Here is a 13,833-nt window from a genome sequence, read left to right on the forward strand (position 1 = left end):
CCTGCCTTTTATCTTCCCAGCTTTGACTACACACTCAGTTGTTGCTCTGAGAGCAAAGGAACACCTTCGCAGTGTGAAAAGGGATCCAGAAGCAGAGGTGGGGGAGGCCAGTAGGGCATTACAGCCTACCCCGGTGGGAAGTCCTGCAGGACCCCAGCCAAAATGAAGCCAGTGCAGCTCAGGGGAAATGAGATGCAGTTCCAGGGTGTTTTAAGTTAAAGGCCCAAAGAAGTGAGAGGACAGTCTCTTCCTGTAAAGCTGCCAAACAATGTGCAGAGCTAGGACCAAACCATTACTGAAAGGAGTCTTCACTAGATATACACCCCCACCATGTACTCCTCAGCCAAGTCTTCTGGTGGGCTCAGCACCATCCCAGCTTGAGGGAGGAGTGGCAGACCCACACCTTGGGACTGGCAGGCATGAAGGAAGCAAGGGTAGCAGTCCCTGAAGAGCCCACTGCTGAATTACATACTCCAGCAGAGCTCTTCTGTGAGGACAGGTAAGCTGGAGCCTATTCAAACCTCCAGCCTTATTCTGCCCCTCTTCAGCTTCTGCAAAGCAGAGTGAAACATCATATCCAAGAGGAAGGAGGGAAGCACCGAACACCAGCCAGACCCTGCTACAGAACACTGCCGTTTGGGTCAGAAGGCTGTGGGTCAGCCAGGCCAGTCGCTTACAGGAAAGAAGAGCTGCTCCTGCAGCAACACCCCACCTCACAGCCTTTTAAAAGCAGCCCTGATGATAGAGCAGCTCAGCAGAGAAGACAGGCTCTAAGAACAGACAGCTCAGGGGTCACAGCCAGCCAGCTCTGGCATAGCTTCAAGCCCAGTGTGGCACAGATCTGTTTAACTAAAGGAACATGCTCTACCCTCTTCCCCAGTGACCTGCTAACAGCTGACAGCTCACACCAAGACACACAAAAAAAAAAAAAAGTCCAAATACCAGGACAGTTATTTCTGCTACTAGAGCAGCTGCTTGTCCCACCACAACACTCCAATCCCTTGCTATATCCAGCACCAACGCCTACCAATCCCCACATTCCCCCCTCCTGTTTACAGAGACGTACTTTTCCAGCAGCCCTGTGCAGCACAGGTCGAGATGACACCCAACTGCTGGCACTGAGATGATTCTGCACTCTTGCCCAAAAGAGCAGCTGCAAAACAAGACCCCTCTCTTCAAGCTGACAATCCCTCCCAAACTTAAGGTCATTAGAAACAGGGCGTCGAGGAGTTATGCAGCTAGGCTACCTCCCCTTCAGCCACCATTGCCATTCACTCCCTCCAAGCTGAATGCTGGCACCTGCAAGGCCTAGACGAGCCTCGGGGAAACTCCAATGTCACTGCCAAATTCCTGACACAGAAATCTTCCAAGAGGCTCCAAACAGTCCCCAACTCGAGCCCTGCTTTGCACTGCTCAGGGTTTGCCCTTCCACACAGCATCCCCTGCTCTATCAGTCACCAGGCAGGCTGAGCACACTGCTCAGAGCGAGGAGAGACCACCACCCCCCACAGTACCTCATTTCGAATCTCCTGGCTCAGCCCTACAGCTTGATCCAAGGGGAAGCCAGACACCAGCTCTGTGGTCAGGACGTGCTTGCTGCACAGCTCATCCACTACTCTTGGGACGTAAAAGAAGGGGTGGTCTTTCAGCAGCTCCCTGGGGGATGAAGAAAGGAGAAGAAAAGGTTAGGAGCCCTGAGAGCAGCCAGACCCCTCTGCAACACCTCATGCAGCACACAGCCCCTTCACACAACCTTTGCCTGCACCCCGGCCGTGGCTGCCAGGAGCCGTTTTCCTCAGCAGTTACAGTAAGGATCGTGTCACCAGAACCCTGCCAGTGACTTACAGCTGCTGCTGGCTCCCACGGTCACATCTCCTGCCAGAGCAGTGACATTAGGAGGGCTCCAGGCTGGACACTGGGCTCCTCTGCTCACCCCACTTCAGGGCCACACTACACACGTGGAAGGAACAGGCCTTTTCCACAGGGAGCAGTGCCACAGGGGCAGTTCTGCAGAAGGACATCCAGCCTCTGGCAGCTCTCCCTCATCCAGCCTTGATGTAAAAACAACCCACTGCTAAGGCAAAACAAGGGAGCAGGCAGTGCTGGCAGTGTTAACTGCTGTAAGAGGGCTGAACTGAAAAGCCTCCTACACCAAAGGATGGGGGGGGAAGCTTACAACAGGCTGACATAAGAGTTGCTGCAGTACCTTCATGTGTGGTAAAACAGGCCCACGCTGAGGGAGAGAGGATAGCAGCCACCTGCCTCGTGTCCACTCTTCAACATCAGCAACATGGTTCAGCTGACTGAAAACACACCTGGCTGAGATGAGGTGGTAACTAGCTAACAGCTCAGCCCATGAACACACACCCTCCGCCTGTGCTACATCCCAGGGCATGGCATTCATCTCCCTGCTGTCCCTGAAGGTAAGCAACCTCTCCTGTGTTACACACACACACACACACACACACACACACACACACGGGCAGGACTGAAAGCAATGGTGTGAACATACTGGAACTTCCTTGCACAGGCAGCTTCTCTCTGGTAGTCACACTCCAGGGCCAGCTCCCTGCTCAGGACTTCAATCAAATGCTCAGGGAACAAACCTGAAAGCCAAACAGCAGAGAAGAAAGTAGGCTTAGAAACAAAGGAACCCCCTGAGGCTAAGCTTCCCAGAGCTGCAGCTGAGGAACAACCTGCTATCCAGCCAATTCAGGGGCCTCTTGTTCTCTTCAGCTCAGAAAGCTAATGTATATTTCCAGCTAGATACAGGTTCTGCAGGTAAACCCAGGTGAAGGTATGCAGCTGCTCCTAAAGCAAGGTGCACCCACACTGTTCTTGTACAACAGGGCTCTGTCCTCCCCACAGCCCCAGCTGCCAGCTCCTGGTATTGGCAGGGCGGTACAGAGACACACGCCGAGCAGTGGAAGCACCCAACCACCAACCTGGGAGAAAGCAGCAAAAAAGGCTCCAAAACATATCTGCCTACAACTGGGAGCAGACACTGGCAGGCAGAAACAGTTAGCATGACTAAGGCAGTGAACTGCAGCAGCACGTAGCCAGGACCCGAGTTGCCAAGTCTGGTTTTACGGCTCCAAGACTGAGAAGGCCAATCTACTTCTTGGGCCAGACAGGGCCAGGACTGCAGCAGCCTCTGCAGGGCCCTGCCCAGTCGCCACAGAGAACAGTCCCAGGTTTTGTCAGCACTCAGCCTGATTTTAAAGCAGTATTTGTACATAGTCCTACTAAGATTTACAGCTGCTGCAGGCATGTATTTGGAAAAACAGAGTAGTGAAGTCTTGCGTTCCCTGTGGGAAAAGGGACTTATCCATGAGCTGGGACAATAAACAAGCTCCATGTCTGACAGCTCTGCACAACTCTGACTGGGAAGAGCAGAGAATGGCAGACATGGAGGGCTACAGGAAACATGGAAAAGAACAAGTTCTGCCAATTGTACCAGAAAATAACAGGGACAAAGCAAGACTACCTAACCTGAACACTGCCCACACTTCATGCCTAGAAAGCCATCAAAAGCGAGTATACCCAAACACTTTGCGCTTTGCCAAGAATCCCTATGGGCCCTTCACTATAAAGAGCACAAAGATAAGTGCACATTACTCATGGCCAGGAAAAACCAACACAGGTGCACTTCCCAGCCCACTGAGTGAATACTGGAGCAGGCACATGCCCAGCAAAGGCAGCAGCAGCTCCACAGCAGGACAGGGGAGCAGAGCAAGGCTCCAAGCTGGCTCTGCACTCACTGCCTGCATCTACCTCTCCTGCTTTCTGCAGATCTTCTGGACAGACTTATCAATTCTTATGTCCCTGTCATTGTTTCCTTGAGGCTGTTTCCTCCCTCCACTCTATGGAGGGAGGTCTGCAATGCGCTGCTTGAAAGGGGTTGGCAGAACTCACTGTGTGCCAGTGGGAACACAGGGCCTGCCCAGGGTCTCTGTCTTTTTACCTTCAGGGAGAATATTGCTCATGCTCAGGACAGTCATCAGGTTGTTAACATCACTGTTGATGCTCTGGGCAACTCCAGGGTACTGCAGGACAGAATGGGAGAGCAATGTTGAGACTAGATGACCCCGCTGTACAGAGCAAAATAAAAATGCCTTACAGCTGAGCTACCTACAGCCTGGCAATGAAGCAGGGCATAATGGAGCCACACACCCCTCCTTAAAGCTTATTTAAAGCCCAGCATCTAAAACGGGGGACAGAGAGGCAGGTTAAGATGCAGCTCCTTGCAACCAGAATGGCCTGTTCAGGTGTTCTGACAGGGACTCTTCCAACACATGAAAGGTTGTCAGGCACATAGGTCTCACGACAGAGATGGCAGTCGGTCATTTCCCCACCACAGCTGCAAGCAGATGCCACTGACAGCCCCAGTGTTTCACCCACAGCTGTAGGGCCAGCAGTGAGGCCCCAGCCCCATCCTGGCAAAGGCACACTGCTCACCTCGTCTCTCAGGAAGGGAACCAGCCTGTACTGCTGTGGAACAGAACGTGCACTGATGCTACAGGGTTAAGTTTCCACTGATTGGCCTAACTTCAGAGAGTATTGTGGACACAAATGGCTTGAGAAGATGACACCAGTACTCATCCATACTGTTTCTAAAGTCTCCTTTTTTTTTTTTTTTTTTACAAAAAAACACCAACCAGATGACCAACTTTGCCTGGGACCCTGCTCAGTCAGCAAGGGATCTAACTCTGGATTAAAAACCATGTTGTACAAGGGGTTTCAGCTCTAGATCTCAATCTTGTTACAAATACCTGCTTGAAGTTGTTGACAGCTTTAGTTTGAGTTGGTGAACACCTTCCTGCCACTGCTCAACAGTCAGTGCCTACTTGTCCCTTAAACTGTTTTTAACCTTTGGGTTGTGGCCAGGAAGGGGCATGTAGCATCTGTACATTCCAGAGAGGGGACTGACCTATGGAGCAGGTAGGACACTTGCACGCAGCCCTAAAAATACAAGCCCTCACCGCCGTCATCCCCAGGCTGCCATGATACACCTGAGACATCTCCCACTCATCTGGAGTCAGAGACTGGCTCAAGCTGCAGAACCTTTTCTGTCCCTCCCTTCTGCGTGCACTAGGCAAGATACTGCTGGACACAATTTTTCACTTGCATTAAAATCTTTCTTATCTGTCTAGCAGTAAACAAATTTATGCAGCTCCCCTGCTCTTCTGTGGGGCACAGACAAGAGACAAGGCTGGTCTGTAAAGCCCACCTGGATTTTCATGGCAACTTCTTTCCCATTTTTCAAGCGTGCCAGATGAACCTGACCAATTGAAGCAGCAGCAAAAGGGCGTTCTTCAAAGGATTCCAGTTTATCCCTCCAGTTGGGGCCAAGATCATTGTTCAGAGTTTTCTACAAATAAAAAGAAAGCATCAGGGTATGGGAAGCAAATATTCAAGATATTCACTACTGGAAATTAGGTTCCTATATGGTAACTCACACAGCTGATAGTAGTTCTGAGTACCTATACCCTGCTTTCTAGATTTGTCCTCCCTCCCTCATCATTGCACCATTGTGAGGAGTGGTCCAGCCAGCAGCGATCCCCCAGCACTGAGCAGATGCTGATCAGATCTGTGTGAGGCTCTGTTGCTCTTGCCTAAAGGACAGATATCTCAAGCACAAACACTGCTGCCTTCGCCATCCGAAAGTCCCCTTTTTGGTGCCACTTGTTATCTTCCAGAAAATGAGCAAGGAGTTAGATATTTTTCCTCTTTCATCATGCTGCCAAGCTGAACAGAAGCATTACAGGCATGCAGGAGTGATTCTCTTTAAGGCAATATTGACAATTAAATATCACAGTCTGCTTTAACAGCTTTTTTGCTACATTGCCAGACTGCCGTATTTAAGTTCTGTTCTGGCTCTGCTCGGTGTCTTTCAGAATATAAGTAGTGCTGGCAATTCCTTTTGCATCACCCTTCACATCTTAATTTACAGAGGGAAGTAGAGAGAAAGAGAGAACGTGTACAGTGGGGAAAGCAAACTTTGCTTCATTCTGGCTCTTCTTGATGGTGGGTTAGATTTAACCAAAAAAGTAAGGACAAGGTTGCTGTTAATTTTCCATCAGACTGAGGCTCATCGGTCTATTTCTAAAGTGGGACATAGGCACTTCTAGACACTGACTTAACATGCATGAGAAAGAGGAGAGAGGAAACAGAAGAGGTGGCTACATTTAACAAGACCCTATAATCATATTTGTATGCAACATCCTGTTCTGTCAGCAGTCAGAGAAAAACCCCACATTTTTCTCTGTTTAAAGCTGAGCTTCAATGTTTTGGAAAGAAAAGGCAGCACATTGAGATAAGGAATTAGATGTCACCCATAATTGAAAATATGCAACATTTACTATTAGAATAATTCTTAAAAATCCCCATCCACCTCCCTTTACTGCAGCACGTCCCAGGTGACATTTATTCTGTTCTTGTCCCTCCTCCCCTTGCAAGCAGGAAGGAATATTCCTCACCATCATCTGCTTTATCGGCATGAAGTCAGCACTCTGACGCACACGCTCAAAAATCCTCTGGAGATGGGGGTTGATGAAGGCATCATCTGCCAATGGAAAAGCACACAGCAGTCAGTGCAGGCACTGCATTCTCTAGTTCTTCAGCACACAGTCACCTCCATTCAGACAAGCCAGGTTGTCCTGCCCCCAAGCAAACCCTAGTGAAGGTTTTGGAAATAATTCTAGTTCAGAAACATTCCATACTCAGAAGTAGCACCTGAGGCACGCCTCCTCAGGCATCACTCCTTTAGAAATGAGACAACACAGAAGTCTTGTGCACAAGTACCAAAATAAAAAGAAAAAACTACTCCTTCCTTTTCACTATCACAAAAAACCTGCATATTACCTAAACATCTCCTAAGCTACCTCCCCGCAGCAGCAAGAGAAAGTTTCTGTGCACCCCCCCCAAATGCCAAGGGAAATACAAAGTATGAATACGTTAGAAAGCTTGCCGAGAAACTTGTTATGCTTTGGAATCAAGTATCAGCTGTCAGAGTGCTGCCTGGCTTTGCCCAGCAGCACTGCTGAGAGCAGCGCGCACAGCACAGAGGCTTTAGGTGTGATGGCAGGCTGCACAAACCCAAGAGCAGAGTGCTCTGCACAAGCCTCTGCCATCCAATAGCCCGTCTTCTTGCTGACAGCAGTACAGCATTCATGCCTAGGAGAGGACACTGTGTCAGGGAAACACAGGTCACAGAAGGAACCCTCTGGAGAATCATCCCAGCGCTCCCAAGTTCATGGTGTGGCTTAAGCCAGTTCATTCTAAGGGGCAGCAGCTTCTCTAGAAAGCTGTGTGATGGCAGAGCACCACTTACGCAAGTACTGAACTCCGAGAAATCCAAGATTCAGCATCTGCTACTGTAAACAACTACCCAAATGCAAAGCAACTACAAGGGGGCAGAAGAAAGCACAGCTGAGACAGAAAGTGTTATTTTAAGAGTCAGAAGGATTTAGCAAGCAAGTATTTACACTCATAAGAGATGGGAAGAGGTAGGGGCATCTTGAAAGATTAGTCCTCTCCTTTGAGCAAAGGCCTCTACAACAGCTCAGAGAAAAGCCACCAGTTCTGGCAAATTTTTCATTCCATAACGAATTATGGAGAAATTAGATCTATCTGCTGCTCTCCCAACATTGGAAAAGTCCAGGATACCAGCCGTAATCTTGAGAACTCAACCTGCACATGTGCTTGTGACATTCAAATAAAAATCTATCATTCCTCTGCATGTACAACCATAAATCTATCCCAGGAAACAAGAAACACACAGCTACCTTAAGAGCACCGTCCTGGGAAAAGGGATGGAAAGGAATGGCAAGAAAAAGATACGTAACGCAGGGACATGACATTAACACTCACAGCATTGTTTAGAAATTCCCACCAAAGCCACGAGAAGCATTTAAAAGTACTAACAAAACTTCACTGTGGAATCAACAGGAGTTTTTCAGAGGAGCTCCCATTCTGTCACTGCAATTCAGATATTAACAGGCTTTGCAAGAACAGCGAGTAGTACTCCCGTTGTGATGTTATAAACCTGGAAGAAGTCTAGACATCACATTTGCATGCACATTCCAAATACCGAAAGAAACTTCTGCTCTATCATCAGTGGCATACCACTGCCAAGCCTCTGAACATGATAAAAACTGTTCTCATGGGTCTGTGAAAGTATTAGCCACCACACTGTAACAAGATAACCCGCACCTCCTAGGATGACTGTGCAGAAAGAGAATGGACCTCACTAAAAGTGACTCCTGCTACCAAGAAGCCATTTGTGTCAAGGTATCATCATCTGCCACAGGCATTTAGGATCAGCTTCTGTCATCTTGTTGCTGACATCCAAAAAACTCACAAGGTATTCAACCTTTAGTCTGAGGGGGCATTCTTAACCGGAGCTGCTTGACCACCACTGCTCTGCCCATGAGCACGCTGCCAAACAGCCAAGAAACCTGCAAGTCCAGATTGACTGTACAGAAACTCAGCAGCAACATTAAAAATCAGTCACGTTGCAGAGGCAACTCTGACAAAACAAGGCTTACAACACGCTGATGAACAAGGTTATGTGTCTTTGTGGTAAACTGATGAGACCTTACCAGAACAAAACACGAAGCAAGAGTCAAGGCAAGGCACTCAACTGGCAAATGCAGCTGCCTTTCCAACATCTTCCAGAGCATATGCACCAGAACATCAGATGATTTTGAGCTGTTGGCACCCCTTCTGTGCATGACCTTTGGGGATGTGGGTCCCTAACAAATCCACTGACTCCCAGAAGCAGACATCAGCATTTTTAAGGACACTGCTTTGTGACTTCTGAGTGGTTTAGCTCCCAGGTGCTCAGCTGCACCTGGACAAGGCAACACAGAGCCCCTGTGCTCAGTTTCACACACCCCTGTTAACAGAAGAAGCCAGTTCAAAAACTCACCACACCACAGAGAAGCCCACGAAGCGGCAGGAACCTCGTGAAACAACCCTGTCCAAGCAGCCAGCCCAAGAACCCAATACTCTGCACTGTTGGAAGTGTCTAACTAACTTCACCACGACCAGGGGCCTGTGCTCTCACCAGGCACTGCAGCGCTCCGCGCACCCCCCGCGAGAGGCCATGAGGGCTGGGCAGCACCACTGAGGCTGCTAAAGGCCTGTATGTTCTCGACACCCAAGTGAAGTCAATTGGCAAGTGACTGACGCTCCTGGAAGAGCTCAGTAACATTAGGAGACAGAAGGCAAGTGGCAAAACCAGAGCATTTCTGCTCCTCAGAGCTGGCCTTTCACAGCTATTCCCTCTTCCCTCACATGCAAGGCGAGGGAAGCTGTCACCAGGCTCTGGGCACACATCAGGTGCGTCAATAGTGTCTTGAGAATTTTACACTAATCTCCACCTATAGCAGACAAGTTAACTTCAGAGCTGATTCCCAGACATGGCTCACACCAGAGGCACTGGCCACAGAAAGCAAGAAGCACAAGAGCTCCTCCTGTGAACCATCAGTCTTTGGCACCTGGCAGTTTCTGGAGGGTGAGAAAACAGCACAGGGGTGGCAGCCTTTGACACAGCAGCTGCTGCCTCCCACCTGGCTTTGTTCATGTTGCCATCAGCCTGGCATGCACCTAAAACAAGTGATGAGCAAATGAAGAGCAATGAAATGTGACCATCGGGACGCTCTGGAACAGGGAGCTGGTCTGGCTTTATTGGCTAGTCCAAGTCATTTAATACAGTACTAGATCCAGCCTCGTCAGTTAACGCCTACAAAAGTTCAAGTAGAAGCACAAGCCAAGAAAGCCGAGTACTTCAAACACTCAGACACTGACTCTGTTTCAGTGACATCTTGAAAGCTATTTCCAGACAAATGTAACAGCTATTTTTGGCTGGTTCTTTCCTGCCCTATCAAGTTGGGAAGGAAGGCAGAGTGGATAGGTCCAGATAAGGTTTGAATTCAGCACACCTGCCATCTCCCAGGAGTGACCTAACAGTTCAGTGCAGACACGGATGTCACTCGTGCCTTCACCTGCGATCGCTGACTTCAGAGCCTGCCAGAGGAGGACCAGTTTGAAGTTTCATCAAGATGAAAACAAGTGTTTTTTACCTGGCAAGATTATCAGCTGCACTGGCTTTTCCAGCAAAGCTTCAGTGCCAGCAAAGCACGTAAACAACAAACAAGTTGCTATAATGGGAGCGGGCTGCAGACATAACCTTGACTACTTTTGGTGAACAAAGAACAGGATCATGTTCTTGTCGGTCTCCTCATTCCTAGCAGGACAACTGCGTTTAGAGTGCAATATAGCTCTGCTTCTCAACAGCTGCTTTTAACACAGGCATTAAAATCCACAGACAGTGTGACCTTATTTTCAATCAATTTCAAAACAATAGGGAGACTGGGAAAGTGGTGGTGCACAAATCTAGTTATTTCATACTGGGATTAGACTGAACTGAATTAAACATATCTCCATCAGTGCTCTCACATGAGAAAGCCACTTGTCTAGTCTCTCCATATTCACGTGACACTGATTCCAGACAGCTGACCATGTATCACAAGAAATCAAAAGCCCCAGCTGGCAGCGGTAAGGAGGAGAGCTGAGCACCTGTGTTACCACTTACCTTGAATACTTAACATCTGTCCCAGCTTCAGTGCCGCTCCCCGGACCTTGCACAAGGTTCTCACAATTCTTTCTGCATTGGCCTCTGACAGGAACGGGCTAGAATCCATCACTGCTTTCTTTCCTGAGGGCAAGGAGAGAAAGTGTATGGATGAAGAACACCCTTATCTCAGCAAGCTCACTTCATCATGTTAGCCCACATTCAACAGGAGACTTTTCTTCCCTAGAGAAATCAAACTAGGATTACACTCAGTGCCTTCACTGTGACAACTCTGTCATTGCTGGCTCGAGGGCCAACAGCAGCAAGTCACAGCCTCCATGAATGTTGGTGCTATTACGCAAACTGTCCAGGATCTTGGTGGATCCTGGTGCTTGAACTCACTGTGCCAGCTAGCTCAGCCTAAAACACTATGAAAAAGTCTCTCAAGCCCCACACCATAGGCTGTAGCACGGCCGTAGCCTCAGACGAGCAGCAGGGGTGAGCCACAATGAGGGTGAATTGTCAAAAGTCTTGACAGCACACTGGCATAGACTGAGAACATGCTGGCACTTCTTAGGGTGGAAGCAGGGATTCACACCAGCACCAAACCTCTTTCCTCATACCAAATAATTCTTGCCCCAAACATGTATGTTCATACACACATATTGCTGTGTAATTGCACATCCAGAGCGTGCACTAGAAATCTGTAGAGAGGAGGCACAGCTTTCAGATCTCCAAGTCCACAATAACTTTCTTTCCTAATCAAACTGAAGTTTACTATCTCCTGATGCACAGGCAAAACAAACTCTCCTAACAACACAACCCCAAAACACCATGGCTGCATATAGGACTTTGAAAAAGTAGCAGATTGCAAATCTGTTATGAGGGTTAATCAAGCCAGTCAAATCCAGAAAGGCTGGAGATAGTCCTCACAAGAAAAACGCAGCAGGAACTCTCATCCATGATACCACACTCTTCTTGGACAATTGTGCTGGAGGGGAAATTAATTCCTGTTGTCAAAATTGCCAACCTTCTTCCTCCCTTACATCCTCACACATGCATGGCGTTCCTCTCCCCATCTGTGTGAGTAGCTGGCTACAGAGAAAGATCCTGTCCTTAGAAAAACATCTCAATGTAGCTAGTCACTTGTTCTGACTGCACACAGAGGCCATGCAGAGAGGTGGCCAAACCCTTCTGTCCTTACTGCCATAGCAGTCATGCAGGCATCAGCTTGCACAAAACAAGGCCCAAAATACACACACACACATTCTTGTCCCCAAGAATGGGTAAAGCCTGACATCTGACAAGCTAAGTGGTCATTGCATCTATCTACATTCCAGCGCCATGGTTCCAAGTATGCAACAGGGTTTTTGTGGCATAAGAAGTACTTACCCTCCATGATTTGTTTTGTTGTTTGGGTTGGTTTATTTTTTTTTTTTTTTTTTTTCACCCTAAGGGAAGGAGACCCTGATTCCATTTTGTGGTCCCTTTGGGAGAAGCAACATAAAACTCTCTCCAGGGCAAGGCCCAGTATAGCAAGGACAGAGCGGGCAGGCAGGCAGCTGCCAACCACTTCTCTTGGGGCTGCAGATCAGCTCCTACCGATGGAGGGCCAAGCAGGAAGAAGGTCAGGTCTTACAGCCAGGCTGCAGGGCCCACAGCTAGTATGCTTATCTTGGAGCTACATTTCCCCCCCCCCCCCCCCCCCCCCCCAATTCTCCAGACAAAAGGGTACTAAGGACAGAACAGCTGAAGCCCCCATATACAACAAGCAGGGCCCAAAAAGTCACAGCAGCTGCAACAGACCCAAAGATCTCAGGCAGATGGAAATTACTAGTGTGTCATGTAGTGACTACAGCAGCAAGAGATCCTCTCCATCTCCAGCTAGCTCTCAGGAGGGCATACAGAGGGAGCTTAGACTGCCCAGGGGACAGGAAAAAGAACCAAGAGACAAACTGAAGTAGCTGCTGTCTAAACTCTGGTAGCTCATACAACTTAGTATCACTTGGAGGTGCTAAGCATGTTACTGATCTGACAGACGTTCGTCAGCTCCTGCAAGCAGCTCGGATGCTTACAAAGCTTTCCCTAGAGAAGTGATACCACTGAACTCTCCACTGGCAGTGCACAGAGGTGCCAAGCCCTGCCCTACCCTGTCCTGAAGCCCTCCTCTCCTTCCTTTACCTGTTTTGTGGGGGAGCAGCAAGATAGCACTGCATGTGGGACATCCAGCAGTACAAATCCCTGTCCTAAGTAAAAATTATACGTGAAAAGAAGAGGGGAATAAAAACACCAGGAGGGAGTACACAGGACAACTATCCTGCTCTTGAGAGCAAGATGCAGAGAAGCAGAAGGGGCCCAGAAGTCACCATCTGCATCAAACACAGCAAGCCTCAGAGTACGTTTTGCTCTGGATCCTGGAGGCAAAGAGTCTGAAAAACCAAATAGGTAGAGCTGTCCAGGGCAGAAGGATCTGGCTTTATCGACTTGAAAAGCTGGCTCTGCTTGGAGCCATCTAGCAGAGCTCTGGCCCTCAGCAATCTCATCTCAACTGTTCCATCAGGAAAACTCTGTGTCCTTAGCAATGGTAAGGCAAATAATCCCTTGTTTGAGCTCCAACAGACACACAGGAGCTAGGGAAAGTATCAAACAAAGCCTTACCTTCCTTCACACCACCTACACACAAAAACATCCTCCTTTGAGTCTGCAGCAGGATAAAGGAGTTAGTTAATGATTAAAATCACCTGCAGAAGCCAATGAACCCTAACAATTTTAAAAGAGTCTTATCAGAGCAAGAGCCAAGCACAGGTACTCCCCATCCTCTCCTCCTGGCAAGTTTCTCAGGGAAGGCAAGCCCACGGGGGCACTACCTGATCATCAGGCAGCCCAACAGCACGTGATCAACTGTTGCTTGTTTAGGCACTTTGCTAAAAGCAGGCATGAACAAGAAGGTGACCTGCAAGCAAGAGTCAAAAGCAGGATTATATAAATGGGCGAGTGGAGAGAAAAGACATCAGCTTCCAAGGCGAGGTGGAAAGGAAGTGGGGATAAAAATCCAGTATAAATTCGTGAAGAAATATGTCAGTTTTCACCAAGTTAACATTTTTTCCAAAGATGGCTGGCACCTTTTGATGCTACAAACTATTTCCTCCCCATCTTAAGATCACAACAATGTCTGGCGTTTTGGTTTTTTACCTACTTCATCAGCAAAAGAAAAAAGGCAAATAGAAGTCACATCTAAAACTATGGCAACAGGG

General features: G+C 48.4%; 1 protein-coding gene across 2 annotated transcripts in view; it reads right to left on the reverse strand.

Annotated features, from left to right (window-relative positions):
- COQ8A (coenzyme Q8A) overlaps positions 1-13,833 on the reverse strand; it is a 47,355-nt gene that overhangs the window by 3,923 nt on the left and 29,599 nt on the right. For both annotated transcript variants that reach the window (XM_042789769.1, XM_042789770.1), the window contains exons 6-11: positions 10,601-10,723; positions 6,480-6,565; positions 5,231-5,371; positions 3,965-4,046; positions 2,513-2,606; positions 1,515-1,656 (exon numbers count right to left, since the gene is read on the reverse strand). In XM_042789769.1, coding sequence (XP_042645703.1) covers positions 1,515-1,656; positions 2,513-2,606; positions 3,965-4,046; positions 5,231-5,371; positions 6,480-6,565; positions 10,601-10,723 — 668 coding nt within the window. The remainder of the gene's footprint in view (positions 1-1,514; positions 1,657-2,512; positions 2,607-3,964; positions 4,047-5,230; positions 5,372-6,479; positions 6,566-10,600; positions 10,724-13,833) is intronic.

Source organism: Tyto alba, unplaced genomic scaffold, assembly GCF_018691265.1.
Source record: "Tyto alba isolate M040663 unplaced genomic scaffold, T.alba_DEE_v4.0 Super-Scaffold_16, whole genome shotgun sequence".
NCBI classification, from domain to species: Eukaryota; Metazoa; Chordata; class Aves; order Strigiformes; family Tytonidae; genus Tyto; species Tyto alba.